The sequence below is a fragment of the Microchirus variegatus genome (genome assembly GCF_963457635.1).
Source record: "Microchirus variegatus genome assembly, chromosome: 17".
In the NCBI taxonomy this organism is placed as follows: Eukaryota; Metazoa; Chordata; class Actinopteri; order Pleuronectiformes; family Soleidae; genus Microchirus; species Microchirus variegatus.
Genome location: NC_139818.1, coordinates 3,831,020 through 3,846,746, shown reverse-complemented (window position 1 = coordinate 3,846,746; position 15,727 = coordinate 3,831,020). Strand labels below are relative to the sequence as shown.

The 15,727-nt window shown below is 39.2% G+C and overlaps 1 protein-coding gene across 1 annotated transcript; it reads left to right on the top strand.

Annotated features, from left to right (window-relative positions):
* Positions 1–27: 27 nt before the first annotated feature.
* On the top strand, positions 28–14,847 carry kif22 (kinesin family member 22; the record flags this gene model as incomplete). Its single annotated transcript, XM_083904358.1, has 12 exons — positions 28–215; positions 295–422; positions 7,227–7,378; positions 7,531–7,740; positions 8,124–8,520; positions 9,233–9,350; positions 9,966–10,086; positions 11,469–11,649; positions 12,443–12,531; positions 12,703–12,903; positions 12,990–13,049; positions 14,818–14,847. The coding sequence occupies 12 exons, from the start codon at positions 28–30 to the stop codon at positions 14,845–14,847; spliced, it is 1,875 nt and encodes a 624-aa protein (XP_083760484.1).
* Positions 14,848–15,727: the final 880 nt, after the last annotated feature.

Here is a 15,727-nt window from a genome sequence, read left to right as displayed (position 1 = left end):
CCAGGCCTTTTGTTTTTGAGCTCAAACATGGCCCAGCGTGTGGCGACAGCAGACGGAGGCAACAAGAAGACATCCAGAGTTCGGGTTGCGGTTCGTCTGCGACCCTATATGGGCAAGCTTGATGAGAAAAACGAGGGTCTATGTGTGAGAGGCCTGGACTCGCAAAACCTGGAGATAATCAACTGGAGGAATGCCACAGAAACAGTGAAATATCAGTAAGTTTCCCCCAATTAATGTCTAAATTAAATCTTGTCCGTATTCTGTACAACATCGGTGTGGTGCTGTGTGTTTCAGTTTTGACGTATTTCATGGAGAACAAACGACGCAACAAGAGGTTTTCCTCTCATCGGTGAAGCCCGTTCTGCCTCACATATTGAATGGACAAAATGCCAGTGTTTTTGCTTATGGGCCAACAGGAGCAGGTATGTTGAAGCTCTTGAAAAGCCTTTATGTGATCTGCAAGTGTTTTTCTAATCTGATTGACCACCCGAAGTGCTCTAAACTAAAACTAAATATTATCTAATCGTCCATTCATGTAGTACCAATGTTTAGTGCTCTTTCTCAGTTTGTAGCTAAGGGAAGAGTTGTCACAATACCAAAATGAGTAACCGCGGTACAATACCAGACAAAGTATCCAGAGTGTTCAGTTTCCTTTGCACATTCATTTATGCTTATCTAATATAAATAATCAACTTAGGATAACAAATCCACCGTCCTTAAAAATAATCACTTTGACAATAATGCTTCTTCTCCAACATAATAAACCATAGAGGACAAAATACAATAAACAGGAACGTGTCCCTGTGAAAACTATCTTTTTATGCATTTTCTATGTGCTTTATACTTGGACGTCCTTTAACTCTTCATTCCTCCTATCGCCTATTATTAGCCAATGAGAAAATAAACGGGGCATACTAACCAGGTATTCCACATATAAATCTGTGTGATGACACTGCATGTGTTTTATGAGGCTAGAGGTGTTCCCTCCTTTGGCTCCTATAGCTTGGTGGCAGCGCCTGCACAGTGGACAGTCTATTTCTTTACTGTCCGTGCCTTTTTTAAATCCTATATAGTTCCTACTGTGACTTTTGGAGTTTGGTTTTTAGAGAAAAGTTAGCGGTGCCGCCGCGGCAGACTTACTGCTCGGGCCTGGTACTTCTGCCAACCGTGGCAGTCTCGACACACTCACCGGAGTGTGTCGTCTCGTGTTTTTTTACTGTAAACCGTGCGCACGTCTGGGCGAGACAGAACTTCAGCTTGTTGTTTGTTTTGAAGCGAATTTCTATCGAAGTGGAGCCGTCTTCATGGAGTTCGTTCTTGCTACACGAACAGCCAGTCCGCTAACAGACGGGCGGACCCAGTGTGCGGAAAAAGCCTATCATATCCCCGGATGTCACCAATAACAGGCGTTTATACTCGGCATGTCGTGGCAGAGGGCGTACAACCACAATATTCAATTTGTACTGCCGGCAACCGTCCACTGCCTAGCAACAGTTTGCAACAACTTTCTGCATATCGCTTACATTGGTCTCAAAATGACTGTCCGTATCTGTGTTTCAAGAATCGGGACAACATCTCATAATCCACCTGAATCACCAGGAGGGCTTTACCCCCTGGGTCACCACTCTTTCTATGGGCCCGTCTTTTGCCCTTCACAGAGCGATAACCCTTTTTTTTTTTTCCTACAGCAAAAACCATCGTCCTTTTGTGACGTGGTAACAATCTCCTTCCATTAGGGAAGCAACGGATCACAAAACATTTACTGACACAAGTGCAGCTCTGCCTTGCCATGCATCATTGGGATCATGTCATGGGGTTGTACCCAGCAAATTCAATACATTTCACAGTCATGGTGTTCAAATCTAACTTGCTTCATTGTGATGATGGTACAAAAGTTCATAGGAGAGTAATAATCGAATGTTTACATCTGTAAAAGCATACAACTTAATATATTTATGGAAGATTTAGTATTATTGTGTTGCTTTGCAGTGTTTAGACTAGCAATGCAATCTGGGTAGGCAGCTGCCTTTTCACTAACACTGTAACTTTACCCATACATACGTTAAGTTGCTTACTGGGTAAAACAGGCTTATTTATATATCCATAGACATCCTCTCCTGTTGGGCAACATTTGAGATTACACGTCAAACCTGTCTGTGGCTGAAAAAGAGGTTCATCTCACACTTTTAATGTCAATGCATTTATACACTAGGTGGCACTGTTGTTACATTTCACATCTCAATACGGTTAAATCATTACAAATACTGTAGATAATTATGGTATACAAATATTTTCTGTGTGTCTGTAAATCGAGAAACAGCTGTTACAAGCTGCTCGCATTAGTGAAATGCACCTGTGCAAGCACACTCTGCAGTTCCCCTGGAAATGCATTCTAGTTAAAATTGGTCTTTATTTGAAAATTATTTATGTGTATGAGCCATGTTAAGTTGGGGTCACGATTCAAACGATTCTCGATTCCAAAATTGATACAATGCATAGTGTGTTAAGGCAAATTATGGCATTAAAACAATACAGTTTGTATAATATAATGTGATCACACAAAGACAAACGTAAGAAAAAAGTTAACATTTATTAATTCGAAACAAATACAAATTTACTTACTGTACAAAAAAATAACTTAGGCTAGATACCCTGTTCTCCCAGAAGTACAAAATAAACTGTGCACAAATGACACAAATTTTTGAAGTTGTGAATCGATTTCTTTCCCCGACCCCTAATAAATAATATACATATGTATGTTTTTTTTTTTTTTTACATTAGTTATTCTTTTTACGCATAATTTGGTAATAAATTAATTTAAGCAACACAAAATCTGAGGAGCCACTTGGGAGCTGAAAAAGAAAGAAGAACCGGCTCTCCACAAAGAGCCTTAATTCCCATCACTAGTCTGTGTGTCAGGGCCATCGGAGGCGAGCAGGTAATCCAGTCTTCTCTTCAAGCGTTCAATTAGCACCACCTGCAACAAGTGCTGTACAAATGAAACCAACGGACTTATAAGATAGTATTTTCATCAGCCACAAAGGGAGAACTGTTCACAAAGTGTTTATTTGATCTAATGATTTAAAGAAGATGTAAAATGTTGTAGTAGGCCTAATAATATGATAATGTATAGTAGGGATGCACCGAAAATTCGGCAGCCGAAACAAATGGGCCAAAAATCACCTGATACCGCAGTTATTCCATTAATTGCAGCACAAGCATTTTCTACACAAAGGTTGAGACAGAGCACAGCGTGAAAACAATGGAAAGCTTTCATGCATGTCAAAAAACATGTCACTATGTTTTACTAAGCTTCTACCCGGATCCCCTGCACTTCAATCACGACTGTACTTGATCATCATAAAGTTTATAATTTCATGCGTATAGAGAAATGATTCAGGCTGCGTTGGATATGGAGAGCCCGTTTGGAGACGGAGAAGCGCACGGCACAGTAGAGGGAGAAGATAACAGTGCAGGGGCTGTGCAGAGGAAAAATGTCCCGTCTGTCCGCACCCAACGGCAGGGCTCCAGACTAACTTTTTGAAGAGCAGGTGCACCAGCAGAAAATTTAGGTGCACATACATTTTTCATTGCGTTGCCTTTAACTAGGGCTGGGCGATATGGCCTAAAAATAAAATCTCCGATTTATTTCTAGAAAAAAAATCGATTTTTTTTACCAACTGAAGACAAAATAATTATTCATATGATGTACTGTGTGTAAATGCATGGTGTTTTACACACGCAGTGTTTCAGTGTCAGTTAATTAAAATATTTTCCTCCATGACCGTCACACAGATTCTGTGTCTGAGTCACAGTCTCTGGACTAAAATACAGCAACATCCTTATATTTAATAGTTTTTGGGACTGTTAAATATTTTTAAATGATCTACAGTTCGGCACTGTTCGGCTTGATCCTTGTGTCAGAGGTCTCTGGAGCAAAGACTCGGTCACATACAGTGGTAGCTCGCAACTCGCAATCAGCGGTGCTGTCCCGACTTGTGCTACTGCCTTTTGTTTGTGGGCTTTAAACAAACTTTGCAGCGTGCAGTCACTTGTTCCACGTCTGTCACCGCAAACCCAAACCAGTTCTCTTTATGTTGTTGTTGGAACAGAAAGATAAAGTATGTGAAAATATAAATGCAAATAACAATGAAATACTGTACATTACTTGCCTATATAAAGTTGGTAAAGAAATATACATTACATTGTGAAGAACCTACATTATAAGACAATTAACTAAATAGAACCAGGGTTTCCCCCAGAAAACCTGCTAAGCCCGGTGGTACCTCTCGGGCCCACTGGCAGCCCACGGCGTTTTTGTAAAAAAAAAAAAAAAAATTTAAAGTTCACAGGACGTTTTTTAATTATGACTATTATGTGTTATTGTAAGACATTTATTAACAATACTTAAACACCACCTATAGAGTCTTACAAAAAGACACTCTTGAAATTAAATAAATAATATAAATTTTTTTCACTCAAGTTAAATATTAATTAAGTAATCGGCCAGTGAATCTTAAAACAAGCCATGCAATGACTACATTTAAAAGTAACATAAAGCAACATAAATATCTGCGCTTCTGCGTCTCCAATCGCTCATTTCATATCTAAAGCAGACTGGATCATATCTCTACGTGTTTTATCCCCACATAAAAATAATGATCTTTATGACGAGGATGGAGTACAGTCACGATGAAGTGTAGGTGATCTGAATGAAACGTGGTGACAGACTCTGAAGAGCAGAGCGCACTTTTCATTGTTTTCACTCCGTGGTCTAGGTATTTATGGAGAAGACGCTTTAACGCTGCAATTAAGGGAATAACAGATGCATCAGATGAGCTGATCTCTTTAGTAAACTGCTCAAAGAGAGAGAATGTTCTCTGGTGCGAAGTGAATGTCGCGGGGAGTTCATAATCTGTGCCGCACGCAGCCAAGTTTCGCTTTTGCGCAGAGACTTTCCAGCGTTTGACAGGTGCTGTTCCACCGTGTCGTAGCTGTGTTTTGTCTGCCGAATTATCGGTGCATTCCTAAATATAACAGCTTTATTGACAAGAACGATGTAACCGTAATAATGATGCACTTTATAGTCGGACTTGGGTTTCAATCGACACCTGGACAAGCGTGCGCTGCGCTGATTACATGGGGGAGCATGCGCTCTTGTTCCCCGGTATAGAAAAAGCCGTGGTGTATAAAAAAAATCTATTTTAAATAAATAAACAAGCAACGCTAAGCCAGGCGGGGGGCCGGTAAAGCCTGGCGGCCTGCCGGGCTTATAATACACTCAGGGAAGCCCTGTAGAACAATAAAATACTGTTAATAACGTAAAAAATAACAATATAAATTACATATACATTACACTGTAAATGACACGTATTATAAATGTATGAACAAAATATAAAGTATAGAAGTTAAATTGTTTTCTTGGAGGTATTAAACCCACAGCAGGCAATTCCTTATCAGCACCTTATAAGCACTCTTAACCCATTTTGTTCGGCTCTCAGACTGTAGTCAGGAAGCACAGGGGAGTTTCCTCCAGGGCCGAAGTTGATGAGGTGGGTGGGATCATGCGGTTGACATGGGCCCTTTCCTACTGAGATGTTATTGCAAATCGACCGTCGTCGTTTAAGATGGGGTCGGGCTGGTCACTGATACATTTTGGTAAAAACTAGAGATGTTCTGATACCATTTTTTTCCCTCTCGATTCCTATACTTGTGCTGTGGGTATCGGCCGATACAGAGTAACGACACCAATGTCGTATAATATTCTTTCTTTTCTTTAAAAAAGTCATACTCCACCTGCATGACTGTAATATGATTATCATTGTGGTGAGTTATGGCTCAGGTTAAACCCTTTTAAAAACATGAATGAATACAGCAAATAGAAGCCATTTATATTTTAAATTACTTCTAAATTGAACAGTATAAAACAGTAGTGCAACTTAACTAAATAAATCTAGAAATAAATTCCTTTCATAAAACTTAAGTGCTGCTGCTAAAGTAGACATATTATATCCTACTTCAAGTTAACCTAGTTCCCTGGTGTCCTAATGAACATGTCTGTGACATGCTTTTGTCAAAATACCTGAAGGATGAAGCACCACGGCCCTGTTCAGAACGCTCGCTTTTGAGTGCTTGTCTCTTTAAATGCAATGCACAGGGAACTACGTCGGCATCACTGCAGTTGGTTCTTCCTTTCCTTCGTATATTCTTAAGCGTGATGTGGCTTCAAATGTTTGATTAATTTGCTGGTGTTAAAATTTGCACACTCGTGTCACCCCTCGAAATTGCTTCTTTGCATATGTTGCATGTCGCAGTCTTACTGGTGGGAGCATCCAGTGTGAAATGCTGCCAAACCGCGGATATGATGCGCTAACGTTAGCTCCTTAGCCACTTGCAGAGCCCGAGAATACAATAAAACCCAGCGTTCCCAGCAGTGGCGGAACTGCTTGTTTCTATATTTTAGGGCTTCATAAATGAGGTAATGGTGCAGATACACACCAAAAAACAGGGTTAATTGGAACTTCCGGTCTATGGGAGCTTTAAACAAGTAATTCAGTACATTTTATCCGTTCATATTTAAAAAAAAAAAAATAGGGAAGACGAAAGATGTTTATGTCAAGTCAGATGTTGCCTTGCACAAAAGTATGATCCCAGTCTTTTCCACACAAAATAAGACATGCATGTAACCAAAATTCCGTGCTGCTTTTCTGTTCGTATTGGCAATCAGCCAACTTCAAGATATCAGTACTGGTTTTGGAGGTGAAAAAAGCAGATTGGTGCATGCCTGCATAGTATAGCACTTTGTGTTTTTCTGTTAGCTTATGTCAAACATTAAGACCTACATTGAGAGTGAATCAGAGTAATCTAAACTGTATGGGTTTGAAACATTTGTTATTAAGAATTGTTATTGAGTTCTTGTTTTCCTCATTGTCTTCGTATGTTGAATATCTGATTGTGATTTGTTAGCATGTGAAAGATGCATATTAATTAGTTGTGGTCAACCAAAATGACAAACCAAAATGGGATAATTTTTAAAAAATTATCTAAAAGACCACCCTTGGGTCCTTGGATTACATTGAAAACCTAGCAACATCACTGCTGTTATTTGAAAGTAGTAAGAGTTTTTACAATGGCAAGCTTTTGTTAAACAAGAAAACGTTTTATACATGTGACATAAAACGTTCAAAGTTATGATGTGGTTAATTTCTGTCCTTGTCAACTGTTAGGTAAGACGCACACCATGTTGGGCAGTTCAGCGCAGCCAGGTGTGATCCCCCGAGCAGTTCGGGAAGTCTTCAAACTGGTCAATGCGAGGGATGAGGTTGAAGGATGGGAATACAGCATTGGGATGTCTTATCTGGAAATTTACAATGAGAAGGTATCATTAGCTGGTTTTGTTGATCTATGTTGGTTCTCCAGCCATTTAATTTCTGCAAATCATAATAATTGCTGTTTTTACTGCATGTTGTAAAATGCTCCTGAAAAATGTTACGTCTCCTCCAGCCAGTCATCCATCTGCCCTTCTCTCAGGTACTTGATCTTCTATCGCCGGGGTCTCAGGATCTGCCAATCAGGGAGGACAAGGACAAGAACATCCTCATACCAGGCCTCACTCACACAACAATCTCCTCCTTCTCAGATTTTGACAAACACTTTATTCCTGCCAGCCTCAACCGTACAACAGCTTCAACCAAACTAAATCAGCGTTCCAGTCGCAGCCATGCTATTCTCCTCATCAAGGTTTGATTTTTCATTATCACTGTAAAAACAATTTCAGGCAGTTGTTTTGTTTGAGAGAATTGTGCTGCATGGGTCTCCTGTGGACATGAAAAAGCATCTTAAACAGGTCGGGCCTCTGAGCAGTAGGCCAGGATTTGGTAGCTGGTGCTGATATCAAATCTCTGTTGCAACATTCCCACTAGCAACTTCTGGGCTTTCTGGGACTATTCTGATAGAGACAAATCTGTCATTTTAATAATGTTGTCCTGTTTCCACATTCTTTGTTTCTTCCTGTGTTTTAGCCCTCAATATGCAAAGTGTTGTGTTTATTCCAGACTCGGACTGGCTTATCTGACAATTTTCTCTTTGCCCTTTCTGGAATCTTAATCTTATCTGTGATGTAGGTTGTACGAACTCAGCGAGCCTTATCCCACAGACAACAGACTGGCAAACTGTACTTGGTTGACCTGGCTGGATCTGAGGACAACCGCCGCACAGGCAACCAGGGCATCCGTCTGAAGGAAAGCGGTGCTATCAACCTGTCGCTGTTCACCCTCAGCAAAGTGGTGGATTCTCTGAACTCTGGCACTGCCATCCGTGTTCCATACAGAGACAGTAAACTGACACGGCTATTGCAGGACTCGTTGGGTGGCTCTGCACACTCCGTCATGATCACCAACATCGCACCAGAATACAAATTTTACTTTGACACTTTCACTGCCCTCAACTTTGCAGCAAAATCCAAGCTCATTGTGAACAAACCTTTCACCAGAGAAACTGTTGCTGTGCCTGTGCTGCCAGGTGAGTGAGGAAGATGGTCTCAGAGTACATGGTTAATGGTGTGCATAACTGCATAGTCTGATCTTTACACTACAGGTTTTTAATTCAGTCATTCACATGCACATGTAATATTATAGTCACATTTCACTATGCTCAACAACAAAGTCCAATATATAAATGTTAAATACTGATTCATGTCTTTAAATCCTCATTGTTAGGTGATGCTGTAATGGCATCTTAAGTAGTCATGCTGCATATTTAACTGTTGTTCTTGACTTAAAAAAACAAACAAACATTGTATGCAATTTTGCAACAAGTCAGAAAAATCTCAACCGTTTAATTGATTAATTAATTACCGATGACTATCAGGATGTGACAATGATTCAACAAAGGAAAGTGGAACATATTTATTAAATATAGCATTAATTTAATACAAAGTCCAATCGTGCATCCCACTGGTGTCACTGCCCAGGAGATGAAGACTGAATAATCCAGCAGCTGCCTCTCGGCAAGATTAATTAAAAAATTTGAATCTCTTGCATTTCTGTAAATATGTTTTCCAAAAAACTCTCCTGATGTTTTTAACTTGGCATTAACTCACTGCTCTGCAGTACAGCACTGACTTTGACATACCATCATCTATATGCTCTACACTCTTGAGAAGCTCACAAACTCTGTTGCCTGACTGCATTGAATACTAAACCATTAATTTCCTTTCTCCCCTGACCTTCAGTGAAGCGGGCCAGAGACGATCATGAGGCAGGAGTGTCCGACAGTGAGCCACACAAGAAAAAGAAGAAGGAGAAAAGAAATGAAATTAGTGATTCCTCACCCCCTGCACATTTGAACAGGTTAAAGCTCAGACAGACCAATTGATTTTTAGTTTTGGTTTTGATAATCAGCTGTAGGAGCTGATAATACATTGCCCAAATTAACAATGTCAATTGCCTCTGTGTCCATATAACGGCACTTTTAATATGTGTCAAAACTGTGTCTGGAGTCTACAGAGCAGGGGTCTCAAACTCTGATGATCTGGGGAGCCTATGAGCATCTAGTCTTGTAAGGAGGGCTTGGTCAATTGAAAATAGTCAGACATTCTGGGGGAAAGACAACTGTTCTGTAGGGGTGGGCAATATGTGATTAAAATTATATCACTATATTCCATCATGATTCTCAAAATAATGGCATTTGTGACCATATTTCACAGAATGTCCACATAAACGTTTTGATTTGGTATGGAGTGATATTAAATTGATGACACAAACATTGATGGGGGTAAAATCAATCTATAAATATTAAAAATAGACGGAACTAACGCATTACTTGATGGCCTCTGCTCCAGGAGGTGGGCGTGTACGGTTTCTTGACAAGTTATTAATTGTATAAGAGTGAAGTCTCCTCATGTACCTTTAGCCCGTTTGGTCTTGTGATTTCTGATTGCATCTCTGTCTTTCTGTGTCCTCCAGTCTGTCAGAACCATCAGTGATGGACAGACTATTGGCTCTGGAGAAGCTAATGATGAGCTGCCAAGATAAAGACAGAAGCGGCATGTTAAAAGATGTGGCTCAGTCTCGTAAGGAGATCCAGGTGAAAACGCATTCCCTCCTTTATAAATCTAGTGTCGCCACACAGGCATCCACTCAATGTGGTTAGTACACCAGGTTCTAAAGCTGTTTGTGTTTTTTGTGAGAATGTGTTGCTGTTATTCACCAAATGCTGATTAATTTAGGGTCATTGTCGTTCTCACTGATATAGTGTTTGCTCATTGACGCTTGTCACTCAGACCTGTTATTTATATCTGTCCTGAGAGATACATCCCTCAAGCAGGCACATGCAGCACATCCCTAAAGCTCACGCACACGGAGCTACATCCCTTGTCGGTGTCTGTCTGCAGTCCATCCATCCCCCCCAAAACTATAAACCTAGGGGAAGCTGATGATCCATAATTAAGTAATTTGATGATTTATTTATTCTTGCATAAATAGCAGAGAAATAAGATAACGTAGTAAGAATGCATATTTTTGAGTAAAGAGTTTAATACAGAATTAAGTTAAGTATTGTAATAATGTTGAGCTTTGTATGTTTTCGTCTATTTAAGCTACATAAAAATAGGAAAAATACTGGCTGAGACAGCCATGCCGATTGAAATGGAGAATTAATATTTAACTTTCTTCTTAAATAAAATGGATATTGAGAATGAGTCTAGTGGTTGAACTGGACATCTGTGACTAATTTTCCTGCAGATAGAAGCAGAGACGCTGCAATGAGCAATTCTGCTGGTTAACCATGACTGACAAGTTCTGTTTCTGTGTATAAGGCCTTAGAAAGTGTCTCCTGTGACCACTTTTTGTGGCAGGCATACATACAATTAATACATATGGATGTCAAGTCTATTTTTAAGCTGTCTTACTGTGTCTTTGACTTGAAAAGAAATCATGTGTTAACATTGTGGCAGTGGTTACAAATCAATGTATGGTTGTGTGAGAAGTTAAAAAAACAACTTTGGAACTGCAGGAGGTCAGATTATGTCAGCTGAGGATTTGTTCTTAAATGTGTCCAGGACAGATTTGTGTTCAAGATTTGTCTTGTAAAATAATGTAGACACGTTTCCCAGAGAGAGACCAACTTTGAGTGTGGTTTTTGTGATGGGATCTGAAGATGGATTCAGATCTGAACTTGATGCTGAAAGTTTTTACTGTATTGATTAATCACATGTCTGACAGAAAATGGGGTAAGCTTTAATATTCACTATATCCAATCAGAAACTAGTACTCTTCTTCTATGGAGTTAAACGACAGCTTGCATTCACAATACTTTATTATTGCCATCTTCTGAAAATAAATACCACCTCTAACTAAACATCTATAAGACAACAGGATCGAAGGCGGAATGCTAACAGCACCAACAGACGGGAAGTTGGCACCAAAGACATCACGGACAGCTGCTTTGAATTACTCTTGTGTTTGCAGGAGCTCAAAGAGAAGCAGAGGGAGTTTGAGAACAAAGCTCTTCTACTGAGTCGCCTGGCTGGAGAAAAGTTCAGCACAAAACAAGAGCCTGACTTCAAAAATAACATGGCACCTCTGCAAAGAAAACAGTCCAATGCTTCAAAACCCAACAAACAGCAGGCTGTGGTCCAACCTCTTCAAGGTCAGTTAGAAAACACATCAGATATCAGGCTTTTAGCTAGGATTTTTTTAGAGGGTTCTGTCGCGGGGAGTTCATAGCCTGCGCTGGAGCCAAGTTTCGTTTTTGCGCAAAGAGACTTTCCAGCATTTAATAGGTGCTGTTCCACCATGTCCTCACATCTTGTTGGAATCATTTTATTGGTGTTCCAAACTGATCTTGGACGGACTCTAAGCGGGTATAGACAGGCGTGTGCTGGCCGCAAAAACTATGGCCAGCACGCGCATGTGTACACCCACGCATCATCACAACATCGTTTCGGTGGTTACCCTAAAGTGTAGGGTGTCTAATTTCTTATTATTTTCAGTCCCCAGAACGCCCGGATGCTCTGCTGGCTAAAAGCCTGCCAGATATAACTCAAAATGCATCAGTTTGCGTACAAATATTCATGAAACCTGATTATTCCTGATCCTGATTATATAAGATGACTCACCAATTTTATGCTGTAATATCAGTTACGATGAGACTCTTTTTTCCAAAGTGTCATTTATTTCTCTAATGTTGAGTCACATGAGGTAAGATGCAATGTGATACAAGAGCTCAGTTTTCAGTATATGAGCCAGAAATGTATCAAATGAGTATAAATAATTTTTACTGACCTTGGCAGATAGGAGTGTGAGCAGGATAATTTTTCTTTGTATGCGACATGTTTATTTGTTTGCTAAAACTAAATCTAAAAGAAAATGTATGCACTTTTTACGCACATTTTTCTTTTATTTTTAATTGATTATTAACTGGTGATATCCTTCCCCATCAGTGTCCCAGCTTCAACCTCTTCAGCAGCTTGCTGTGGTCAAGAAACAGTCAGTCTGTGTCAAGAAAAAGAAGCTTTCAGACCGTATTGAGGTCAGTATACTGAGACGTGACCACAGTACTGCAAGCATCACATCCAGTCTGACACGCCGCATTATTTTCAATTTGTTTGACTCAACCAATGCTACAAAATGTACCTCCTTTTTAGGCCAGTGCATGTAAATAGTTTTCTTTTTACATTTATCTGCTTTGTTTGTCTCTCAGTGTCCAGATGGTAAGGAGAATATAATGGAGAGCAGCTGGGAGTCTCAGCTGGACATGTCTGTGTTGGAACAGTCCAGAAAAAAGATCCTTCAGCTCCTCAACAGTGGCTCCCTCAAAGAGCTGAAAAGTCTGCAGCAGATTGGTGACAAGAAAGCAAAGCTCATCCTGGGCTGGAGAGAGATCCATGGTGACTTCACAAAGGTCTGAATCATGTTTGTTACTCACCTCTCTCAATAACACCTCGTCTCTTAGTCATATTTCTGACTTCGAGGTTTGTTGTTTTGCAGTTGGAAGATCTGGTAAGAGTAGAGGGTATGTCAGAGAAGCGGTTTTCCACCTTTATGAAGGTAAGTGGAGCCCTAAATGTTTCTTTGGACTGGTGCAAAAGTAATATGTCGTTCAGATACCCACAGAAGCAACTGTAATATCTCAAATGGTGGCCCAACTTTTCATCTACTCTTTCATCCATCATTAGTTACAAAAATCTTTTGATTTATGACTTAATGGCTGAAAATGTTACTAAACATATTGACTTCACCTGGTCTGTAGCAGTTTTGTTAACATGAAAACAAATGATTGTTCATCCAGCTAAAACCTGTCCTAAAATTAGGGGTGTAAGAGTTCACCAAACCCACAATTCGGTTCAAGCTTCGATTTTTGAGTCACGGTTCAGTTTGAAACCAGTTTTTAAAAACATACTGAAAAACCTTTTGGAAAACTTCCAGAAAAAATGTCTTGAATTTATTAAACGATTGTTGCATTGCAATATCAAGAACATGAACACTACTAGTATAAAACTTCTCTTTAGACCAAAATAAACACCTCTATTATCTCTTAATTATCCAGGAATACAAAAATGACGAGCGTAACTGAGGTTCCGGAAGTTATTCTGAGCGAACCAATGTACGGGAAGATAGAATGAGTTACTGAACCCTACCTAAAATAAATTTTTGGGCCACGGTATCGGTACGGTTTCGATATCTTAATATAAAACTGCTCAGACTAGCAAAGGCAATATTACATTGTAAAAATAATTAAAAGCACGGATATAATCACACCACAAACTTTATAGTGCACTATCAGATCAAATGAAACGGCAAACATGAAACCACACAAATTAAAAATAAATCAAGTTAAGTGCTATCCAATAAAATTAAACATTTTAACCCACTCACAGAAACTACAAATACACCATGCTGCTCCAAGTGAAAGAGACGTGTGATGACGAAGAGAGGCTTGCTCTAGGTGGCGCTGTAGAGTGTCTGTCCAATATCCAACTTCACTGCGCTGCATAACAGATGCTTGCACACAGTGGTTTGTTTGTTGACATTCATTTTCTCATTCTCATTGTAGTCCACGCTGAATCCTAAATGATCTCACACAGCGGACTTAAACGAAGACAGTGCTGCTTCAAACTTCCTTTTTTCAGTCTCGTTCTGAAGTGCGCTGATTGACGCTGAAGGCGGCATGAGCAGAGACATGAGCAGAGCAGTGCTCATGTCTCTGCTCCTGAGTGGATCTAATCACGCATCATTGTGTATTTCAGTACATTTTGACAGACTGAAACGTACCGAAATCCGATTAATTTAAATGGTCATACTTTTATCATAATAATATGAGAATTAAATAATGATGAGTTTCAAAACCTGATGGGTTTATCTCACGTTTTAGAGAGCCACACGCTTAGTATGAGCAATTTAAAATTACAAAAGGAAAAGTGTAAAAATGCAAGAAAGGTAAGTATAGTTTTAATAAATGGCTTGAAGTCTGAATTGAACTTATACTATACCTGATGCTAACAAACTGAAAGGAGTGCAGGTGAATAAAATAATAATAATAAAAATAAAATCTTTCAATTAGAAAATTACAAAGACTGACATTGACCAAGAATCCCAAAGACAATCACTAGTCCAGATGCAGAATAAAAGTAACACCATGGGTTAAGTGGTTCTTACAAGTTGCCCTCTCATCTTAAGCTCTGTCAACACATTCAGTCCTTGAATTTGAGGAAATTGGTCCTGAAAAGGCCTTGAAAAATCTGTTAAAATGGCTGCTTACTCTGTTATGCTCCTGCTTGATCACTTTGCTTATAGTATTTTCCTCTTTTCTTTTCAGGCAAACATCCTGAGTGTGATGGGAAAATGATTTTTTTACATTTTTATTTTATGACTTTAACTTGATGTCTATATAATGTTTTATCTATGAGGCTTTTTTTTTTTTTTTTTTTAATGTTTGTGCTTACTGCTATGTTCCAGTGGATAGCGCTCCATTGCTTTTAATAAACGTTACACTTGTCACGTCACAGAATGTCTGTATTTACTTTATGTTGATGACCTCTGAGTCAGCACTGAAGTAAAACTGTAGGATATGTACTAATTTAGTCTGGAAAGATACTTTGAGTCTTAAAAGGTGTGAAATTGTTAAACCTTATTTATACAATTCCAAATAATTTATTGTTCGAAATTATCACAGGATGTCTGCAATTTTTATTTTTTTTCAAGTACTTGCAGATGTTGGATTCAGTTATACTATGGTTGTGCTGCTGAAGAAACAAAATGGCTAAACCTATTAAAGTGAAATCTCTACAAATGTATAACATACATATAAAATTAGAATCACTTTTCCATATTCCCTGCTGGGTCAAGACGAGGTCAGTTTTCAGTATGTGTGTAATCTGGTCAAACTGGAAGACGGACACATTCAGTGCATTCATTTGTCAGTGAAAGTAGCTTCATTTTCTGTATAACGTAATTTCACAGTACTTCTCTGAAGTTTTGGGCCATCATGAGCTTTTTTATCTTATAGTGAAGTTATATTTTTGTCTGGTCTTTGTTCTATATAACAAGAGAATCATTACAACTGAATAATTTAGGTTTGTGGACCAAGCAAGACATTTCAGAACATTATTTCCAGGTTCAACATTTTTCTACATTTTCAGATATTTTATGGAAAGGGGGAGGGAGGGAGGGGCGGTTTATTTATTTATTGTCCTATGTAATGTTGTTTTAGATTTTCAAGTGCAAAC